General features: G+C 42.3%; 2 protein-coding genes across 3 annotated transcripts; both read left to right on the forward strand.

The window, feature by feature from the left end:
- The first annotated feature begins 2,284 nt into the window (after nucleotides 1-2,284).
- grapa (GRB2 related adaptor protein a) lies at nucleotides 2,285-10,718 on the forward strand. Its single transcript, XM_012827155.3, has 5 exons — nucleotides 2,285-2,388; nucleotides 2,773-2,870; nucleotides 3,612-3,731; nucleotides 9,079-9,247; nucleotides 9,912-10,718. Exons 1-5 carry the CDS (start codon nucleotides 2,311-2,313, stop codon nucleotides 10,089-10,091), a joined length of 645 nt encoding a protein of 214 aa, XP_012682609.1. The 5' UTR covers nucleotides 2,285-2,310; the 3' UTR covers nucleotides 10,092-10,718.
- Nucleotides 10,719-11,884: 1,166 nt separating this feature from the next.
- fam83ga (family with sequence similarity 83 member Ga) lies at nucleotides 11,885-20,362 on the forward strand. Of its 2 annotated transcripts, none has more exons than XM_031566133.2 (5): nucleotides 11,885-13,276; nucleotides 13,749-13,916; nucleotides 15,634-15,758; nucleotides 16,072-18,157; nucleotides 18,358-20,362. In XM_031566133.2, the coding sequence occupies exons 1-5, from the start codon at nucleotides 12,821-12,823 to the stop codon at nucleotides 18,859-18,861; spliced, it is 3,339 nt and encodes a 1,112-aa protein (XP_031421993.1). In that variant the 5' UTR covers nucleotides 11,885-12,820; the 3' UTR covers nucleotides 18,862-20,362. The 2 variants fall into 2 exon arrangements, with proteins under 2 accessions (XP_031421993.1, XP_031421996.1); XM_031566136.2 differs by lacking the exon at nucleotides 18,358-20,362 and having other exon boundaries at nucleotides 11,889-13,276; nucleotides 16,072-16,739; nucleotides 17,003-17,095.
- The last annotated feature ends 1,619 nt before the right edge of the window (nucleotides 20,363-21,981 follow it).

Raw genomic sequence — 21,981 nt, forward strand, 5'->3', positions numbered from 1 at the left:
CCTTGTATGTCTGTCTGTTTTTTACAATTTGTCAAACTGTTGCTTATCTTTTTTTATTATTATTATTTCTTTTAATTATATAATTTTGTAATATTATTTCTTTCTTTTATTTCTGTCTCTCTCTGTCATGTCTTAGCTAAACCTAGCTAATTCCGGTGCATTTAAAAAAAAATTTGGAAATGTTTATCAATGTACACTGTCCCTTTTCAAATAAACGCATAAACAACAAACAAATATGAGCACAGATCCTAAATCAAGCTGATTTTAAGCCTTAGGATGAGATCAGTAGCTCCACACGTCCAGCTTATTGTGCATGCCTGTGCCTGCAAGGTACACACCAAAGGGTATTGCTGAAAGGTTCAGTAGGCCTTGTTAGTCTTTGCTAGCATTAACTGTACAATTAAAAGTCTCAAAAAAGAATCAAGTACTTTCTGAGGATTTCAATACATATTTAGTTAGTGGAATATTGCAAGGCCTGGGCTGCCCCATGCGTAGTATTTCAGGTGAGCAGAAAGATAAAATGAGATTCCTGCAGATGTGGTTGGATTCATTTATTGGTAAGTTCCCATGCTAATATCTATTAAAAGAGGGGAAATTATCATGGGTGACTGTTCAACATATTACGTCATGCCACTTGGGAGGCCAGTCTACCTTGAGGGCCTACGCAAGGAGAGCACATTTTCTTTGATACTTATATTCTCTCAGATGTTCTCCCTGAAGGCAGGGAAAACTCACCAGAAATGAAAAGGTTTCACATAGTCATACTTGTATACAGATGGGAACATGCTGTGCGAATTAGCCATTACGTAAAAATCATTTTAGTGAGTAATTTCAATAATCAGGTTTTTTTTTGGACGGCTGGGTAAATTAATGAGGGACATTACTCAGTCAGTCAGAACAAACCTAGATCATGTTTTATGAAAAACCGATAAAGTAGTTTATTGGGCCACACATTCTGATTATGTGAAAAGCATTCTAACTTCATTTTCTGAAATTCACATGGAACCAGTTCTGCACACACGTAGCGATACTTTGTTGGGGGGATTAAGCAGAAGTTGGAGAAGCAACTCAGGTGTAACTAAAGTAGATCTATATCAACAAAAGGCAATGTTCTGTGTCACCATCACAAACATCTTTTTTGTTTGTCAAACGATGACCAAAACCATCCCCTCTAAGCTTCAGGCATGTCTATATGATATCACATCCTGAAAAAATACAATAATACAAATATCACATTCTTAAAAATCTAAAAATGCAAATAACACCAGCAGAAAATGACAGTTACTGGACAAACCCCTCCTCCTTCCAGCCATAGTGATAAATACATTCAGTAAGTGGATCAACATGATGTTCTTTCCCAGGTGCTTTGTATGCCATTAAAGAAGCAATATATACAGTAGGTTTTGTTCTCAGAACAACAAAAAGTGTTGTTAAACTCTGAGGGAAAGATTCAAAGACAGTGTCCAAACAGTCCTGTTCATTCTACGTTTTGGGCTTTTCGTTGAGGTTCTTTTACTTTTCTCAACCTAAAACAGAAAATACACAGAGAAAGTAAATGCATAAAATCCTGACACGATGAATCAACATAATCTGAAATGTAAATCTTCGCTATTTTAACAGAATTATATCACGGGGGCAGGCCCAGAAGCATGCCGTCATAATACAACAAAAACTCCATATTGCACCTTTAATATGACTAACTGTTTGATGGTATTATTGTATGATGCCCTCCCAGCCCCACACTCACACTCACGTAAGGGAAGTTTTTGTGTGGGGCCTCGCATGTTATTCTCCCCCCTCTTTGTTCTCTTTTTCCTGTTTCTCAGTTCACCGCTTGTATCTGTGTGAGAGAACACATAACACAGACAGGAACTGCCTCCCCCTCCCTCTCTCCCACACACTCTCTGTGAGTCTCTCTCTCTCTCTCTCTCTCTCTCTCCTCTCTCTCACTGTGTCTCTGCCTTGCAGCCTGTTTCTCTCTCCCTGATTCTCTCATTCTCTCACACTGTCAGATGTGCCACCGTCGGCTTAGTCTCTCTCTCTGTGTGTGTGTGTGTCTGTGTGTGTGTGTGTGACGGATCGTGCGGCAGTTCATCAGCGAAGCGCGGATTCCCTCTCCTCCTCTCCTCGTCCCCCCCTCCGTGCGCTGTAGCAGCCGCTGGTAGTCCAGTACCGCTCTGAGGCTGTGGATCTCTCCGCCTCTCCCTCCTTCTGCTGCTCCTGGATCAGATAGGACCGGGTCAGGCTCCTGCTCTTGCTCCCGCTCCCCTATCCCTGGACTCCAGCATCCATACAGGAGGGGGTCCCAGGATGGAAGCGGTGGCACTCTACACGTTCCGGGCCACGGAGAGCGATGAACTCAGCTTCCAGAAGGGCGACGTACTCAAGGTAAGAAGGGCCTGCAGCCCTGACATTCGTCACTGTCTTCACCTCTCTCTGTCTTCACCTCTCACTGCCTTCACCCCTCACTGTCTTCACCTCAAATTCATGGCACAGCCCTCTGGCCAGGGTAATTACGCGTGAAGATTGATGTTTGTGGAAATTAGTTCTGTGACCCGAAACATGTACACTGAATGCTCCTGGTAAATGTAATGAAAATGTAGCTCATATATTTTTTTATGTGTAGGGTAGTCGATAAATAATAGACTGTTAAGTGTGCATATACGCAAGCATACACACAAACAAATATATATTCAGGTTTATATGGTAGTGTTTCACAGGCCATACTCGGTGAGAACTCTGTAATGATCAGTCGTTTGCCTGTTTCACCAGATTACTAACATGGAGGATGATCCTAACTGGTACACAGCAGAGTTGGTGAACAGGAAGGGCTACGTGCCCAAGAACTATATCAATGTAAGACCACACACGTAAGTATCTGCGCTTATGCACAACGTGGGCAGTCCCCCGTGGGCTGCCTATATTTCTGTAGACAAATCTGTCTGTCTTTCTGGCACGCTTGAGAGAGGTCGTGATCTATACTAGGATACATACTGTGCTGTTAAAGTGTGATGTAATCCTACATCAAACATCTCAAAGCTGCATCCTGAATGTGCCTCCTTGTTGTTGGATTTCCTCATTTTTAACTCAGTTTTTTAAACACAAGCCTAGGTGTGACTTTCAGCTTCACAAGAAATATCTCAGAAAATCTCATGAATTATTTACATTGTAGGTCAGCACAATGCTGACACATGTAAAAAAAAACACATTCATAAAGCAAAATGTACTAAATTGACAGTAATTCTTCCTATATTCTACTATATTCTTCAATAGTTCAATATATATAATATGTGTTCTCTTTTGGGGGAGCTCTTGTTAATTTAAACAATATAACGTACAATTTATTTATTCATTTATTTAACATAATTTATGTAATAATTATGGATATAATTGGAATGTTATATCTAAGTAAGGCATCATCAAATCATAGCAACTGATAACATGGTAGGCCACCTCTGTTATGTAACTATGCGGACTACATGGCTATGTAAGCCCAACAGCTGAGTAGCCTACAATGAGACTTCAGCCAAGTACAGATTCCAGGTAGCCTCTATGATGGCCTATTAACATGCAGAGTCATGGTGTTGGTCTGCCTCTGTGTGCATCTTCAGGTGGTTCGCTGGCCGCATCTCGAGGAACGTGGCTGAGGGCCGCTTGAGACACCGGGAGTGCGGAGCCTTCCTGGTGCGGGAGAGCGAGAGCGCCCCGGGGGAGTTCTCCATGTCCGTCAGGTAGGTCACACACGCTCCAGCACTCTCTCCATCCTCTGTGCTCTTTCTGTGGCTGGGACCGGCAAAACAAAAACTGCTCGGAGTAAACATATGGTTAGAATGGGCTTTATAATATTGTTGGAGTAAGCATATCATATGGTTAGAATGGGCTTTATAATATGGTTGGAGTAAGCATATCATATGGTTAAAATGGGCTTTATAATATGGTTGGAGTAAGCATATCATATGGTTAGAATGGGCTTTATAATATGGTTGGAGTAAGCATATCATATGCTTAGAATGGGCTTTAGAATGGGCTATGTCTGCTTCCTCACTCCAAATTATCTACTGGTGGCTTTATTATGACTTTAAGGTATCACAATTAGTTTTTTCCTCCACTTGCGTCCTGCAAATTGCATCTCTTTTTGAGAGGCTAGAACCATACAGCTATTTCTGAGCAGAGAGGGGGGATAACAATTGAAATTCATCCACTGTTCTGATCCTCTCCTGCTATGTGGGTTCATCATATTCTAATTGTGTCTCAGCGGTTATAATCAGTGGTAGTTTTGGGTAGATGGCCTCGGCTCCCCAAGGTGGCTGTCTGTCTGTGAGGCAGGCGATCCCTCTCTCTTAGCCCCCAGTCTCGTAGCGCAGCAGTCCTGGGCAGCCAGGGGACCCAGGTGTGGAGACAGCCTCTCCTGTTATTGTGAGATTACAAGTCTGTGTGGCGCGCCACAGGAAGCTGGAGCTGGCAGCCTGTCGGCATTTTCTCCAGGAGAAGGAGAGAGAGCAAGAGAGAGAGAGAGAGAGAGAGAGAAGGAGAGAGAGCAAGAGAAAGAGAAGGAGAGAGAAAGAGAAAGAGTGAGGGAGAGGTGGAGAGAGTGAGAAGGAGAGAAAAAGAGAGAAAGAGAGAGAGTGGGTGACGCAGTGCTTGGCTGCCTCTGCTCTGCATTCCATCAGAGAGGCCCGGTTATGGTTCTGACAGCATACCAATCGGTAACGGGTGGCAGTTTGTCCAAAAGACATGTCTGCTCGTGGGCATTTCCTTTTTTCCCTTTAGGAACAACAAATTATGTAAAACGTGTTTTGGGAGTTATCAACAAAATGGGCTTTCATCAGGGGAGATGGAGGCTTATCTTGAGTGATTATAATTACGCGGGACATAATGGATATTGCATATGTAACAAACACACCACTGACACTTGTGGGAACACATGGAAGCAAAAACAAATTACTTAAGGTGTATTGACATGTTGGAGAGGTACAGTATGTGGGTGGGGTTTGCAAGAGGTTGTCACGGCATGTTTATCACGGCTGTCTGTGCGACAGCCGGGACAACTGGAGGAAGTGTGGAAGATTGGAAAGAGGAAGCTGGCCCTCTGTTATGACCTCAGCGTCTTCTGTTCTGATGAAGTCTGCTCTTCACAGTGATGTTATAAATATAGCTTCTGTTGCCTGCTGTTGGTACACTTCAACATGAGTTTGTCAGATTTTCCTGTGAATATATGCCCCCCCCCCCCCCTTTCCATGCCTCTCGATTGCTTTGGGCCCTAATTAGAATTCGCCGCTTTCTTGCAAAGACACGGAAGAAACGCGGAGATGAGTTTACTTATTTTTATCCCATCTGACAAAAGTGATCTTGTTCAAAGGGCTAAAGACTGCCCTTAACATTCCTGATTCTACTGAACAGGATGTGAAGATCCTGTTAAATACGGATGCAGTGAATTCAGAGGCAGGAGATGAGATGCTTCTCGCTTTTCTTCTTCAGCCTCAAAAGCTCGTGCCAGATGTTTGAGATGTGAAAAACAATTAAAAAAAACATTGCATTCTCCTCTTCCCAATGTACCTTGGCAGTATTCTGATGGGCGTGTGTGTGTGTGTGTGTGTGGGAATACACATGAATGCCTGTCCCTTTTTATATAGGCTTCAGTCTCATGACCTAGCAGTACTATCAGCTCTGGTGCACAAGTGGAAAAGACTTGCTTTGGTGAGGCTCGCGGTCTCTGGACAATGGGAAAGCCGTTTGCATGTCTGGGGCTACGCTGTGGTGGTGGCCCACGTCTGAACACCACGCCACTGGAATAATTAGTCTCAGTCCCGATGAGTCAGCTGTGAAATGTTAAGTGAGCCATCTGCTTTGACTAAAAAACTGGGATGCGGAGCATCTGGGATGGTGGATGGGATGGTAATTATATATCAAGGCACCCTAAAGCCAGTGCCTGATGCGAGGATGCACTCTCCACCAGATGGCAGCAAGGCCAATCAGCACAGCCGCGCATCTGTCTAATTTATGTTTTGGCGATTGTATTGATTCTTTCCCTGTAACTCTTAAATTCTCTTTTAACGCAGGCGTTGTGTGTTTTCCTACATGCCCTTGTTTGTCTTCCACAGAGACACTAGGTCGCGTGTATCTTTATGGTCAGCGAGTATTTTGTACTCAGATTAGTCTTGTCTAGATCAGTCTGTCTCCATTATAGTGATGAGGAGGAGGAGGAGAAGGAGGAGAGAGGCAGGTCGGTGCCCTTTGGCTGTCATTACCAATCAGGTTCGGGCAGGAGAGAATGTGCAGGTATGGTGCTGACAGTGTTAGGAGTGGAGGGAGGACGCAAGGTAATGCCCAGTGGAACGGCAATGAGAGAGAGAGGAACAACGGGAGTTCTCCGAAACCTTCAGGGCTGACTGAGGACACAGTTGAAGGTGGATGATGACCGTCACAGCGATTTCACACATTTTTTGCTCATTAGCTGGGAGTCATGAACCAGCAAAATAACTTCAGAGGAAAGCCAACCAGCCAGCTTCCTGTGTGTGTGTGTGTGTGTGTGTGTGTGTGTGTGTGTGTGTGTGTGTGTGTGTGTGTGTGTGTGTGTGTGTGTGTGTGTGTGTGTGTGTGTGTGTGCTTGTGTGCATGTGCGTCTGCGTGTGTTCAAGCTGGAACTGAAATGCTTTGAAGCTGAGGACACTGAATGTAGGTCAGTGATAATGACACTCGCTGGTTGCCAAGAGTGCCACCGGTGTTTATGGGCAAACCAATAAACTTGATCCCAGTATAACAGATTCACACCGAACCTAAGCTAACCATCTCTCTCTCTCTCTCTCTTTCTCTCACTCCCCATATTTCCATTTTTATGCATTCTAGCAACAGACCCCAGGCTCAGGCAGACATATTAAGGATAGATATGAATCTTACACTAATGCCGTCTGCCAACTAACACGTTTTTGCACTTTAATAAAGACTGAGAATTGCCTCTGGTACTAATGTCAGTAATGTCAGTGCCCTAAACTACAAACATATCAACTACATCTGTGAAGTACTGCCAGTTTAATCTTCACACATTTTTTTTGTGTGTGTTCTGAATTAATTAAAAAATAAAAACTTGTTTTGATGTAGAGTATCGAATGTTTCTTGCACAAGTTTCTAAAAGCGCCTGAGGGGCAACTTCAGGGTTGCTCTGCTTCTGCTTTCTCGAGTCAGCTCCCTTTAATTCTGCGCCATCCAACGACGTGATTACACATGCAGCGAGACGCCGTGCTAGAGCGGCGGAGACGGAGAGAAGCCGCCCTCACATGGTATAATCGTTTTGTCTTTAATGCAGGGAGGAGGCACACTGAGACATGTTTTAATTGTGAATAGCCGAGTAATTGCTCGAAGAGGGGGTTGGCACGTTGCATTGGATCACAGAAGCAGAGCCTTGCAGGGATGGATACATTTCTAGTATGGGGGCTTTCATACTTAATTATCATCTCTTCTGTCCTTAGGACACAGCGGAAGTGTAGACTACAGGCACGTACTTAATCACTCTGGACAGGGGAAAAAACATGAGGCATAGGACATACATTATTAAAGGCACTGGTGAGAATCTAAACAGACAGGAAGACCCTGGTTCCTCACACACTTCCGCATGAAGCCCACCAAGGTGCAAATCTTCTCACCGAGCTGCTTGACAATAAATCAAGAGCTTGTTTTCTCACTGCTCTATGTGAAAGTATACTCTACGGGAGGATACGTTTCCCTCTCCAGGTGCCTTTTAGAAATGTACAAGTACACTGAATAATGGGCAGGCAACAGAATGCTTTTTTTTTTAAGCTGCACAAAACCCAAAACAGTTGACACAAAGGTGTTCAAGGGGCCCTCTCTGCGGTCAGATTTCTCGGGGGTGGGTTTTGTTTGGTATTTCTTACAGTTCAGGTAAGAGGAAGGCAGTTCTGGTCTTTTGGGTGTGTGGGAGAGAAGAGGGGCTGGAAAGCGGCCTTTAAGCTTTGCTACTAAGGGTGCCAGCTCGCTTTCCCCTGGAGCCACACACACAGGACAAAGGAGCTCAGTTCAAGCCCCGGCCCATGGTTCCCAGTGGGAATGGACTTTCTTCTGTTTGCTCACATTTGCAGAACTATCTATGCGGGCCCTTCACATACTGGCGTAAACATCACTGGCTCCTCTTGGATGGGCCAGGTTTTCAAATCGCTTCAACGATTTCCTTTTGTCTTGAAATGCTAAGGGACGTGGATCAGTGCAGTGGGACCATCAATCCTGTCTTTACCTTTTTTAACTCTCAGTATTGATTTGCCAGTTGGCCAGAGCTAAATAATTGAGTCACTACTGCAGGTCACTGTCTCTTACAGTGAGTGTCAACGACTCGCTTCCCTGACTTAGTTTGCTATGCCAGAACAGGACCGAACTGTCAGAGTACTGTCAAATAATGTGGACATTTGTCTTCAAGGGTCCTAGTTAGTTGTACTCAGGTGGTTCTTGATAATTGTTCAGGGTGCTATTGCCCACAAAGGCAATAGTAGCGGTGAGAGCACACAAGATTGTGTGTTGTCCTACCATACCACGTGAACCAGGGCCTTCACCTGCTTTACCATAAATAAATGTGGTGAAGGAATCCCTTGTGCAAAGTCAGATGGGTGAGACTGAAATACAGCTCACAAATCACAGTGAGGCTTGATACACTTCACTGTGTGTGCATGTGTGTGTGTGTGTGTGCCGTTCCGTGGCACAGCCAATTTATTTTCCTCATGAAGCGAAAATAAATAAATAATCAGCAGCCTGTGCTGAGGGTGAGTGATGGATTCAATAGGACATTACAGAGATTACCGTGCCATGGGTTGTTGATACACAGGGCAAAACAATTACGTGTCCCTATTTCCACTACCTTTCGACAGGCAGTCTCATAACAGTCAGATCACCCATGATAACAGTGCAATCAATCTTACTGCTTTGAACCGTGGTTATGTTGTTGTGCAAAACCACACTTTTTGTGAACACAAAGGAGTTCATATTTTTCCCTCATATTTTGCTTTTGAAAGCTGTTAGCATTTAATTAATTTGCTGTTTTCACCTTTATCTCTCTCTCTCTCTCTCAATTCTTAGCTACGGGGATCATGTCCAACACTTTAAGATCCTACAGGACAGGGGGTCCCATTACTATGTTTGGGATGAGGTTTTTCCCTCCCTAAACCAACTGGTGGACTTCTACAGGACCAACAGTATTGCCAAGGAGAGAACTGTGTTCCTGAGGGACAATGAACACTCAATAAGGGTCAGTGTTTTTGGACTCTCAATGCTTTCTTTCTCTTATGACGGAGCAAAAAAATGAAGATACTGCACAACCAAAACCTACAAAAAATGCTAGACAGTCAGACAGATAGACATCTCAACTGTGTGTACAGTTCCAATATCATTTAAGCAGAAACATCCAAGTGGTGAAGTCTTTTTTTAAAAAACAAGAAAGATCAGTTTGTTCTTTTGTCTGTTTGTTTTTTGTCAAAACGCACATTATGACACATAGCGTCTCATGCTGAGTGACAAACCACACTGACAAAACAGCACAGGGACACGGGTTGAGATGAAGTGAGGGTTGGTTTCACTGTCATGCTCAGGCCTGTCACAACCACCATCCTATCCAGTTGTCTGAACATGAATCAATTCTACAATCATCAGCAAAATCATTAACTACACGCTCAGTTTCAACATGATGTGGGTTGATTGAACATGGCAACCCAAAGAATCTGAAGTCTCATACCAATGTGTTTCGAACAAACAAAAATCTCTGTCCAGTTGAAGTCAAAATATATTCCACTGTTGAACTCTTTTTCACTGAGATCGTTAGTGAAACTCTGTGATAGACTGTGCCACAAACAGCAGCGGTTCAGCTCCGCGTGTAGTTTCACATGTGACATGTTGCTATTTGTGTCCTTTCGCAGAGGCCTCGCCACGCCCACGCCCTGTTTGACTTCCACCCCCAGCACACCTCCCAGCTGCGCTTCCAGCGTGGCGATGTCATCGACCTCCTGGACTGCTCGGACTCACAGCGGTGGAAGGGCCGATGCCATGGCCGGGTGGGCTTCTTCCCTCCAGAGTACGTCCAGCCTGTCTATCACTAACCCCCGCCAGGGACACGGGACAGCAATAGCATAGCAAGCAACCTGATGAACAAGGAAAGCCACGTATCTCCCATGAACCACTCACTGAACTCCTTGACCATCCAATCTAACTGTCATAATCCAAAATGAATGGAAGTAAATGGGTCATACACTGGGATTCATTGATAATAAGTGGGTGTATCTTACAATAGTTCAGCATAAACAGCTGACAATGACGAACCATGTTATGATGGCGGAAACAACTTTCAATCGTAAATGGAAAAAGCTTGAGGAACATTTTCAGCATTCAGTAGAACATCAAAGAGCTTTCACTGTTGACACTAAAGATTAGTTGCAGTGTTGGTAAAGGATTTCATTTCTGTGAGAAAAATCAAAAACCACCCCAAGCACAGCTACCAGATGGATTGTGCAATTGTATCCCCTTTGTAGTAGTTAGTTTGCTTCTGTATGTTTGCTCCTTTATTATTATTGAATCTAATACTAATTCAGTGTTTATTCGTATTTATTTACTTATTTACTGTTTCTCATTCAGGGACATGAATATTACTTTGTGTAAGAGCTTACCATTGCTTGTAAATGTTGTTATTGTAAGAAAATATATTAGAAAATAAAGTAAATGCAAAGGTATATATAAAGTTGTACACACTCTGTAAAGTTGGTACACTCTGAGAAAGGAGAAACTGACAGCCAGTGACTAATTAACAGCTCTAACTGTTTTTATCCTTTCACTATGGTAACAGGATTCAGTCAATTCAGTGAGGTACAGAAGAATGCCATCTTCAATGTTCATCCTCGCTACACTGTGAAATCGTAGTGGGAAATTCTAGCTGTAAAGAAGGGAACCCCCAGGCGGGTAGGTCCCTTCCCATGAAAGTCACTGTGGTTTGGGTGTCAAAGCTTTCCACTCAAAGATCAATTTTACATTTAAATTTCTAGTTGTTTTTGAATATCTGTGGGAAACCCCTTTCTAGGATATCCCAATGGAGCATTGAACCATTCCTTAATTATAGTGCACAGGACATACACAATCCTACTTTTAGAAAGAGTGGGCATGTGTAAACACATAATTATTCATGTGTTCATTTTTAATTAGCACAACTAACGCTAATTATGAGCTGTAGTCTATAAGCTACAATGGATGGATATTGCGGACAACTCTACATTCAGTCTCTTAACTGTCAACAACAATCTAGTGAGGCCAGTCTGCAATATAGCATACATATAGGCTATATACATTTTAATTAAACTTGACATTTGTATCCAAACTAAATTACGCTACAGTGGTGCACTTATAAGCACACGTCCCCTTTGGCAACTTAGAGCGTTGCTTTAAAAACTTGATTAATTCCGTGAGTTCATTGTTTTGTCTGGAAACTTTCCACTGGATTGAGACTGAGCCATGCGCATATCTAATGAGACCTAACCCAAATTACATCGAAAGTGATTGTTATGCTCACGGCTCAAGTCGCAAACACTGAGGTCACAGCAGCCCACGGCTTAGTTAGGGGTAGTAAATCAAACCAACCTGATAGGGATATTAGACATGTTTGCAGTGAAACGTTCCGACGGTTCTGTTTTTCCTCTTCAGATAAAACAATCCAAATGTTGCATTTTTTCCAACTGAAAAATAGCAGCAATACTGCTGCTGTTTCAAAACAAAGGTGTTTCCTCTGGGTCAGTGTTTCCCAAACTGGGGTACGCAAAGGGACATAGGGGGTACGCGGGGAAAACACTGCTCTATGTCATCACTTTAATCACTCTCCACAGGTAATTGATTGGAAGGTAGCTTACAGATCTTTAAGGGTAGAGATGCTCCTCTCTATACTGAGCATTCAGACTGTAATACCAGCTAAAACTGTGTAGCGGCATAGTGACATTGAGTTTTCATTTACTTACTGCTTAACTACCTATAAACGTTAGTTTTTTTCAAGGCATTAGCCCTGGTTCAATATACTTAAGTGTGATTCTAAGAGATACATCTTCCCAGGTAGACCTGTTTCAATTAACCAAAACATGAAGGGAAAAGATTAGTGCCTACTGCACTCGATTACATGAGAGGAATATGTCAAGCTGGTGAGGGAGTTTGTAATAATGAGGGAAAACAGTTTACACAAAGGTTAATGTTTGAATAAGCGTTAGTTATGTTGTGAAGATGTTGTGCGTCATGGACAAGAGGCAGGATTCCATAACGTATTATTTTCAAACGTTATAGGTTTTTCCTTTGCTACTTTTCAAAGCAAGTAGAAGCTAGACGAGATGACTGCTGTGCTCTCTGATACCCAGTTAATGTGCGGAGGAATACTTTTAGGTGATTTGTAGGCAAAGAACTGTCTCGAAGGCCATATGACAAGGAATCCGGTTTTTCTTCGTCATTATAATCCTTTCAAAAATGTTCTCATGACCTTTAGAGTTGTCTGACGTAAAATATGACACATCGTTCCTTCAACCCAGCCCAATACTCTTTACAGGACTTGCCATTGGGAGAATGTTTGTCACGTGACCGAGGTGTACTTGCCCTCACCTGTCTTTATTCCGTCTAGGCGCGTTGTGGGTCAAATAACCCGAGTCCTGGTGAGAAGAAGACACTGTCATGGCATTTCAGTGGACTCAGAATACTTGATGCCGTTTGTAGATTTGTTGTTATATCTATGAAAGTAGTATATGTGAGTCTTTAAATAACTACATATTTTAACATAATTATTTATTAATACAAAACGTGGCGTGTGACAATGGCTTTATCTCAGATTCAGTGTCTGGACGAAGATTATATTAATGTGCGAATTAATGAAACAAAACCTGAGTTTCTCTACAGCGAAGAGCGAAGAATTGCGTTGGAGATACTTTTTCAGGATGGACTGGAGGCGTACGAAGCACATCTTAAAGCGCAAAATGTGCAGGGTTTTTTATCAGACTCTGAACTGGAATATCTGACTAGAACCGTGATGGTATACAACCCTGGTGATACAGACCAGTCAAAAATTAACGGAGAGGGAGAGGATAACAACGTGCCCTCGGAATACTGGCCTGAGCGTTCAGACTATTCCCTCAGCGACCTAGACATGGGCTGGCCAGACATCACAACCTACCGAGGAGTCACTCGTGCAACTGTATACACACAACCACCAATGGATGGACAGCCGCACATTAAAGAGATTTTTAGAAAGACAATTGCACAGGCCCACAAGGTAAGTTTGCCATAGATATACCTTATAACAACAGATTGTTGTCTATGTACAAGGATAGCATAATAGGGCAGTTATGCACAGTCTTCATTCTTATAAATTAGAAAAAGTTCTTCATAATGAGATTATTTCATCCTCATGTTGGAACATACAACACTACAGCTGTTTGAATTTGAAAAAGGCCTTTCAGTTTTCATAGTCCATGGGGTCAGTTGTGACACTGCTGAGATATCCACATTATCCACCTACTACTCTGATCTGACCAGTTGTTTTATTCAGTAATGACATTTATATTATGAATTCATAGAATGTATGTATTGTGATTTCTCAGCCTAGATAGTAAAAAATGTAACACTTGTGAAACAGTCCTTTTTTGAACTGTTCGCGTTAGTGAAAACCTTTCATCGTGATTTCTGTACACACACACACACCACACATTTGACTAATTGAAACCACATTGTCCTTTCCATGCCAGGTCATAGGTGTTGTCATGGACATGTTCACAGATGTAGACATATTCAAAGATCTGCTGGATATGAGCTACAGACGAAGGGTGGCGGTGTACATTATTCTAGAGGCCACAGGAGTCCCCCATTTCCTGCGCATGTGCGAGAGTGCAGGCATGCACAAGGGACACCTCAAGGCAAGTCAACATCTCCTCTCAGTCCGACATTTAGAAGTCTAAATCCTCCCTCTGCATAGTTTTAAAGGTTGCCTAAGTTCACAAGTTCAGTTCCCAGGGAGGACATATGTTACATTATAGTAGAGATAGACTGTTACAGTGATTGTCTGCAGTATAATAAGAAAGTAAAGTTGTTGGCCAGTGGAGGTTCACGACAAGTTGGGAAAACAAATATTCCATTCTTCGCCTCAAATCACAGCCAAATGAGGATCTGTAATAAATGACAAAATTACAGAGGTCGGAAGGCATGTTAATCCAGTATTCTGAAGGCCAAACAATCATAATTGTTTTGCCCATTGGTTGTTTCACTGGGGTTACTGCATCCCATGTCGGACAGAGACATCATTCAAGATTGTAGATGGTCATTGTAGCCATATTCTGTCAGGTGTCAATGTACTTCAATGTAATTCTACCATAGCATATTTTCACACCACTGACCCCCAGGCAGACTGAAACTAACAGGTCTTGTTGGTCATCTGAAGATAACATTAAAGTGTAGAGCAAGGGGATCTGTCTTTGTAAATGCAAGTGCACTTTGAACATATTACACGGCTATGCTGATGGTGTAAAATTAGCAGTGGGGGTTTTAACCATCATTAAAATAAGATTTACAATGTAGCCATGTTCTGTCAGATGCCAATGTACTGTAATTCTACCATAGCATATTTTCACACCATTGAGGCAGACTGAAACTAACAGGTCTGGCTGTTCATCTGAGGAGGAAATAACAGTGTAGAGCAAGGGGAAATGCAAGTGTACTTAGTACATATTACACGGTTATGTTGATGGTGTTTTTTTTTTAACCCTCATTAAAAGAAGGTTTGCATCAGTAATTATCATATAACCTCAAAAACTATTTGCCACCTGTCAGTGTTCCCAGTTCCTGCTGAAAAAAACTCAAGACAGTTATTTACTTAGAGTTACAAAATCTAAATTGATTTTTCTTTTTTTAATTTATATAGCACCAATAACAATTGAAATTGTCTTGCCTACAATGCACTTAGGCAAAGCATAAGATGTCAAAGGTCCAGACCTTGTAAAATATGGTTTCCTGAGCTGACGTTTCCTGTGCGTCACACTGTAGTTTCCCGCATTGTTGATTGTTTAGCTCTCTAGACCCACAAGTCACATTACCTATCCTGGTAATGAAACTAGCTTTTTTTTATGAAATGGATTTAATCAAATAAGATTAATGCTGCTGGCATCTTATTGACTTAATCAGCTTCGATGACAGCAAAATGCTCTGTGTCGCTAAATGACCCAAGGACAAGTGGAGACCGATTAACCAGGCATTAATACGGACACAAAGTGCAGCTGTTATTTTTATCAACAGGATTCGTCTCAGAGTTTTTCAACGTTTGAATAATAGGTTCACGACTACTGGAAAACGGCACAATAGGATCCTTTATTCAGTGTTTCTTCAATGCGGCCCTTGAGAGTTCCTGCGTTTCCTTTTTGAACTGTCAGTGAAAGCTGTGCAGTTATTCCTAACACTTTTAACAGATTGTGTTCCATGTGAACTTGATTTACAAACTTGTTTTGTTTGTGGATATGTGGATATGATTTTTTTTTTCTGCAAAGGTTGTATTTCCAGGAAATCAAAGTATTTTTAAGACTTCATTTAAACTCACAAAGCTTTCACTCTATTTCATTCTCATGCCCTTTTTTTCTTTCACAGAATTTACGGGTTAACTACACTCAAGGCTCAGAGTTTTGCACTCGCTCGTCAAAGAGAGTGTGCGGCCTCTTAAGTCAGAAGTTCATGTTTGTCGATGGAGACAAGTCCGTGTCAGGGTCCTACAGGTGAGGTGGCTGAACTCTGACCCTTTTCCATAATCGTGAATCAGTTATCGCTAAACTAGTTTAGTTCAGACCAACCATGCTGAGGGCTGTCCATCTAACCCGATGATGACCCCCCCTTTTTTTTTCTTAATTGGCCTCCACGTCATTTACTCAATTTTTCGGCAACTAGGCCATAATTAACCAATATTTTGACTGCTTTGATGATATTAAGTTCTGGATGGGTAATAGTTTAATGAAAACAAAACGGATCATTTAATCTGTCCAAAAAATCTAATTCTGACCTCATTGTGTTTTGTCTGTTGTGTGATTTCAGTTTTACATGGACTGCATCTAGACTGGATCTAAATGTCGTCACACTGCTCACAGGCAACGCCGTGGAGACCTTTGACATGCTGTTCAGGGAGCTGTATTTCACCTCCAGAGCTGTGAACCTCTCCAAACTTAAGCTGGATGAGGAGCCAGAGCTTGAACCTGTCCGGCAAGTTGTTCCAGAATCAATAGTCTCTGCTGAGATGGCCCGCAAGCTCTACAGTGCAAAATACACCCTGGTCAACAGTGCCTCTCTGAAGAGCAATGGTACACATTCCAGCATGAACAAGTCCGGAAATACAACTCCATTGCCAATGTTCATACAGCTGAGACAGCTGAGAATGTTGGCAGAGGAGCCAAGGATTCACCCTGGGCTAGTTGATATGGAAAAGGCTAACATGACGAATTATCTGCCCACCTGGCCAGAGCCAGATCCACCTAGTGACGTCATTGGCATCATCAACATCCGAGATCCCAACAAGCCTTTCCAAGCTCACCTGATGCGCTCCGAGCTCTTTGAGACCTCCCAGGCGATTCGATTCAAGGAGCCTTTCGAAATGCCTGTAGAGCACCTGCCAGAGAAGGCCACCCCTCGGCACCGCCTGGAGAACGCAGATGTTCTCGCGTCCATGAAGACAGACCAGCTACCGGTGCAGACCCTGAAGAACAAGGGTGAGGAGGCACGGAATGCACCACTTAGTCCACAGCATGGTCAGGAGAGTGTGTTAACGCCACCAATAGGAAATCCAGGAATGGTTCATCTGGGTGTCATTAATCAGTGTGACAGTCACACGACTGGGGTTAAGGGGATTGAAGAGCCACAGGTGGATTCCGAGGTGTCTGCTAGCAAATGTTCCTCATTTAAAGCCACAAATGCAGAGAGTACAAAACATGCCAATGTATGTGAACGGGCTGAAACCTCTGTCTTTCCACAGGGTCCTAAGGATCTCTGCTCAGCTCCTGACTGTAGTGCGGCGTCTGAACATCCATGTTCCACTGCTTGTAGCAGGCCTAGAAGAGGTACCGAATGTACAGTCAGTGATGCTGAGAAAGTGAGAGCCATGGACACTGGTATTGACAGGATCGTTGCCAAATCCAGTGTTAATGACTCTCTAGTACAGTCTGCTAAAGACCCATCAACATCCGATAAACATTTTCAGTGTAATGGCAACGTGCCTGATAATTCTAAGTCACCCATAAATGTAAATGGACTACATACACATTCAGGGAATCCACATGGTACAAATGTTGCAACTGAAGGACAACATCCCACAGTCCCTGGCAGTCAGCAGACGCTGGACAAGAAGCCCATTCAGAGCACCAAGACTACTATGACGAATGGTGAATCTTGCCAGCCTGACAATAATCACAGGGTTCTGAAAGAGGGGAAAGCTAGTATAGATACGAAGAAGGTTGGAGCGCAACCAATCAACCAACAGCCATCTCAGGAGGAGATAATGGAAGGGGTGAACAGGGACTCTAGACCTCAGTTAGTGCAGCAGGATTTAGGCAGTCAGCGTCAAAAAGCAGCAATGCAACTCAGCTGCTCCAAGCTGAAAGAGAAGACAGAGGTCACTGAAGTGACAGCTGATAACAAAAGACCCACTTCGTCAACCAAGGAAGGGAAAGACATTCGGCAAAACACTCACTGGATACCAGAGGAGGCACTATTTATATCAGAGGGGGATGATGACCAGAAAGAAAAGAATCTAGCAGTACAAAACAAGCCACGTGGATTATTTAAAAAGCCAGAGCAGGCAGCAGTTCAAGGTACGAGGGATAAACTTTCAAATTCATCTCCGATGAGCAGGCGTGGTCAACCACCTAAAATGGATGGCAAGCACGCTGGACTGTCAAACGGAAAGGTGGAGCCTGCTACGCATCCAACACCGAAGGGGGAAGCTGAAAAACAAGTGGAAAAGAAGGGCTACCAGCAGCTGTCCCATGGACTTTGTAATGGCAAATCCCATTACAGATCATCACAAGATATCTCCAAACAGCTCAAAATAGAGAGTAAGGTTGGAGTACGCCTCCAAGAGAGGAATCCACAGGAACAAGCGAGGACCAAGATGGAAAGTGATGGAAAGAAGGTAATCTATGCTGTTTTGAGCTACGTTTTCACACTCTCGTAGGTCTAGGTGTTTGGGGCAGGTCTATCTATGACTAAATGACCAGAAATATGTGAAGAGATTTTGTTTTGAAGTTTTGTTTGGATTAGTTGTTCACCCTGTCTGAGAGAAACAGCCTAGACTTGTTTTTGTACTCACACCCAGTGCTCATTTTCTTGCAGTTATTCCGAGCTTCACCGACTCCACCTTCCAGAACACCGCTTGCCAGTAGGACTGAGGGAGCTCCACCCACTCCACCTTCCAGAACACCGCTTGCCAGTAGAACTGAGGGTGCAGCCAGAGGCCCTGGCGTCAAACCCGACTCCACACCCCCCACTACCAGGACAACTAAGCCAATCAAATGCTCGCCAAAGTACTTCCCGGGAAGAGTGTTCGGTGCAACCAGGACCAAACCAGTTAGCTCCTCGACTCCTGAGCAAGGGGCCACCAGCATTATTAGTCCAAGTAGTTCAACTCTTTCACTCGCAGGACCTTTACTTGCACAGCAGAAGGCAGGTCAAACCAACTCCCCTCTGGGTCAATCTATGCCTGTGTTGTGTAAATCAAAGACTGACAAATCCACATCCAAACTTTCCCTTCCCAAACTGTCACACTTGCGAAGCTTGAAAGACAAAATGACCAGGACACCAACTCAGAAAACTTTGGGGAAAAAAGATGCAGTTTGAAGGGGTGATGGTCATTGATGGACTGTATAATCAGTTGCGGTATTTGTACAATGTTTTTTTTTACTAAAATGCAAAATGATGTTTGTTTATTTTGAAGGGATAAGGAATGAAAATCGTTTGATTTGTGCATGCCCTGAATGAAACCTTTTCCATAGCAGGTGGTGGGACCCTGCAGTTTATTTAAACATTTTAGTTCATATCCTCAATGAAAATGATTGAAGGAGACGGCGTTTTTGCATATCTCCGAGTCCCTCATGCTCTTTATATGGAAATGTTTGGAAATGTTTTGTTATGCTCGAGTAGGTGAAGTAAGCAAACACAGTGATTAACTCATCATATCAGAAATATATAGAAATAACACTCCAAATGAATCAATTGGTGATTAACATAAAAACAAATAATACATATGCAGTTATTGCACCACCTCCAATATTATATTCCCATAATTTTGTTTTTTATTCGTTCACGTTTGTAGACATTTACTTGAGCCTTGAAAACAAGTTTTGCATTCTCCACGCCAGCTTGCCCCTCTTTCAGAACCCTGTGAACCAACTTTGTGGCTTAAGATTGCTCCTGCTGACTTGTCACGTGCAAAATCCAACGGCTTTAAGAAGGTTATAGAATCCGGAAAGGCATGCCGCTGGTAAAAAGATGCCAGATTATCTGTCTTTGCTCAGCTTAACCTTCAATAATGAAACAGGCAGAGCCTGATATGTCACCTTCTCGAGGTTCAGTGAACCCTTTTCTCACAGTGACAATCTGTTAGAATGTCATCTGTGCAGCCGTCAACATGTTCAGAGATGGTGGGGAAAAGCATCGTCACACCCAGCCTTGCTCCTGGCCGAATTAGTCCATGTTTACCTGCAGGACTTTTGTATGTCCGATCAGCAATATGAAGTTCTCCTTTTGGTTGTGGTAACAGCTTTCAATGCTGGATAAAAAAAAATGTCTTGGCTTTAAAATGCTTTGTAAAAATGCATTTTTAGTACTGCCATTAACACACATTACGAAGCAACAACAAAAGATAAAACAGCTGCCACCTTTCATGAGGTATGCAGCTCTAGCAGAGACCCTGGGGGTCTATAGCGCTCATTAATTTGATAGTGGTGCACGTGTCAAACGAGAACTAAAATTATTTTCTTACATATGCGATCAGCAACGACTTTACTGCCCAGCAAAACATTTCAAAGCTGCTTCACATGCAAAGCTTTCGCCTATCTGTTGCACCAGGCAAATTCTGTCTTGTGGCTAGGCCCACAGTTGCATTGAAAATATCTCCTCAATTTCTAAAAACTTTTATAACAACTTGAGGTGCTCTACACCCATATTGTGTGTCACGCTCTTAGCTCACCAGCCAGTGACTTGTTGTGTTTAGGTATAGAAATTGTGAGTGTTTATAGAAATGTTTTAGAAAAGTTCTACACTGACAAACAGGAGTAAACAAGAGTGAGCATGATCAAAAATGAGAGACAAGCACTGTCAATAAAATTCTTTCATTGGAGCCATGGCTTTGAATATGAATTTGTGCTTGGTTTGGTGTCCTAATTTACCCTTGAAATTGTATTTGGACAATTGTATTTGGATCAATCAGATGATTTCTTCATGAATACATATTTTGTGTGGCCTACTGAAAAAAATTGAACATAACAACTAAATAATGATCATGGTTACTTTGTAACTATTGACTACACCCCCTGGTCAAGACACCACCTTTTCTTTTTCTTTAATATTGACATAAGGCAAAATGTGGCCAAATAAGATCAAGTTTTACTAAATTATAATCATTGCATCCACAAATAAGAGATTAGTTTAAAGGTATTGACAGCATGAAATTACATGAACTTCACTGTTGCTCTTAGAAAATTCTAACCTGATTATTTTGCACACAGAACCTTTCACTGGAAAAAGGTACAAACCTAAACAGGTTTTCCAAATAAGTGGTCATTTAGATAAGGGGAAGGATAAAGTTAAAGTAAAACTACTCTTGATGAGGTGACCTGTGTGACACTAATGTCTTAGCATGTGTAAATGATAAAATGCTGTCATGTTTTCTTAGTCCTGGTTGTCTGCCTCAATCCACATGCTCACGTCAAACAGGAAGTGGAATGGTTTCCCTAAACATGAGTTCAGTAATGACTCTCCTTTAGAGTGAAACAGTTCAGAGCGGCTCTGCATGTGAAGCTATCTACTATCTTTAAGAACAAGCAAATACCGCATAGTGATGAGACCAGCTGAGACAAGCTCCACAGAATAAAAGAACATTTATCTCTAGGGAAATGACACGCACACCCACAGCTCCACCTTATTATTGTGATTTTATGAGATGTCAACAAAGTAAATATTTGACATGTTGAAGTTTTACACTGAGAGACAGGATTAAACAGCCACCTGTCAAAAATGAGAACTGAGGCCTTTCTATGTTTAAAAAAAGCAGTTTTTATATTTATATTTCTGCACATTATGCTTCATGTTTCTTTGTCACACTTTTTACAGCACTTGTTTACATTTCGGACCTTGAAAAGTGTAAAAACATGCATACACAAATCCCTCAAATTAATGTCCACAGGGAGACACGCTTTGATGGTAGATCTAGCAAAACAAAACTGAGCATACAGGGGTATTTGTTGAAAGTGACTGACTGTTCAATAACATGTGTTTGTCTAACAATCATTACTCAGATGATGTAAACTATGTCACTTAATTCAGTATGAATATAAAATAGTTCTTCGTTATCTCTGATCTTCGAATCAGTACAGGACTTATTTAAAACCAAGTATGTCATATTACGCTTGCTTCAATGTACTCAGTTTAATCTACATAAATCAGGAATAGCAGTTTTGTGAAACACACAGAGGAGGAAAAATAACCTATATGATTTATACCAAATACTTAAGCTGTTTTGATAGTTGATTAAACCTTGCCAACACCCGTGTATAAGAGTTGACTTTAAGTGTAGTCTCACAAAACAAGCCTTTTTTTCTCAATTGTGATGTAAAAAATGCCCCTTCCTCCTAGAACTTAATTGGAAGTGACTGATGGTGTGGAAAAATATCAACTTGACACACCACCCCTTTTACAGGAAGGGATACTCCCAAACAGAGCCTGTTCCCTTCCCTTTCG

This window comes from Clupea harengus, chromosome 1 (assembly GCF_900700415.2).
Source record: "Clupea harengus chromosome 1, Ch_v2.0.2, whole genome shotgun sequence".
Classification (NCBI taxonomy): Eukaryota; Metazoa; Chordata; class Actinopteri; order Clupeiformes; family Clupeidae; genus Clupea; species Clupea harengus.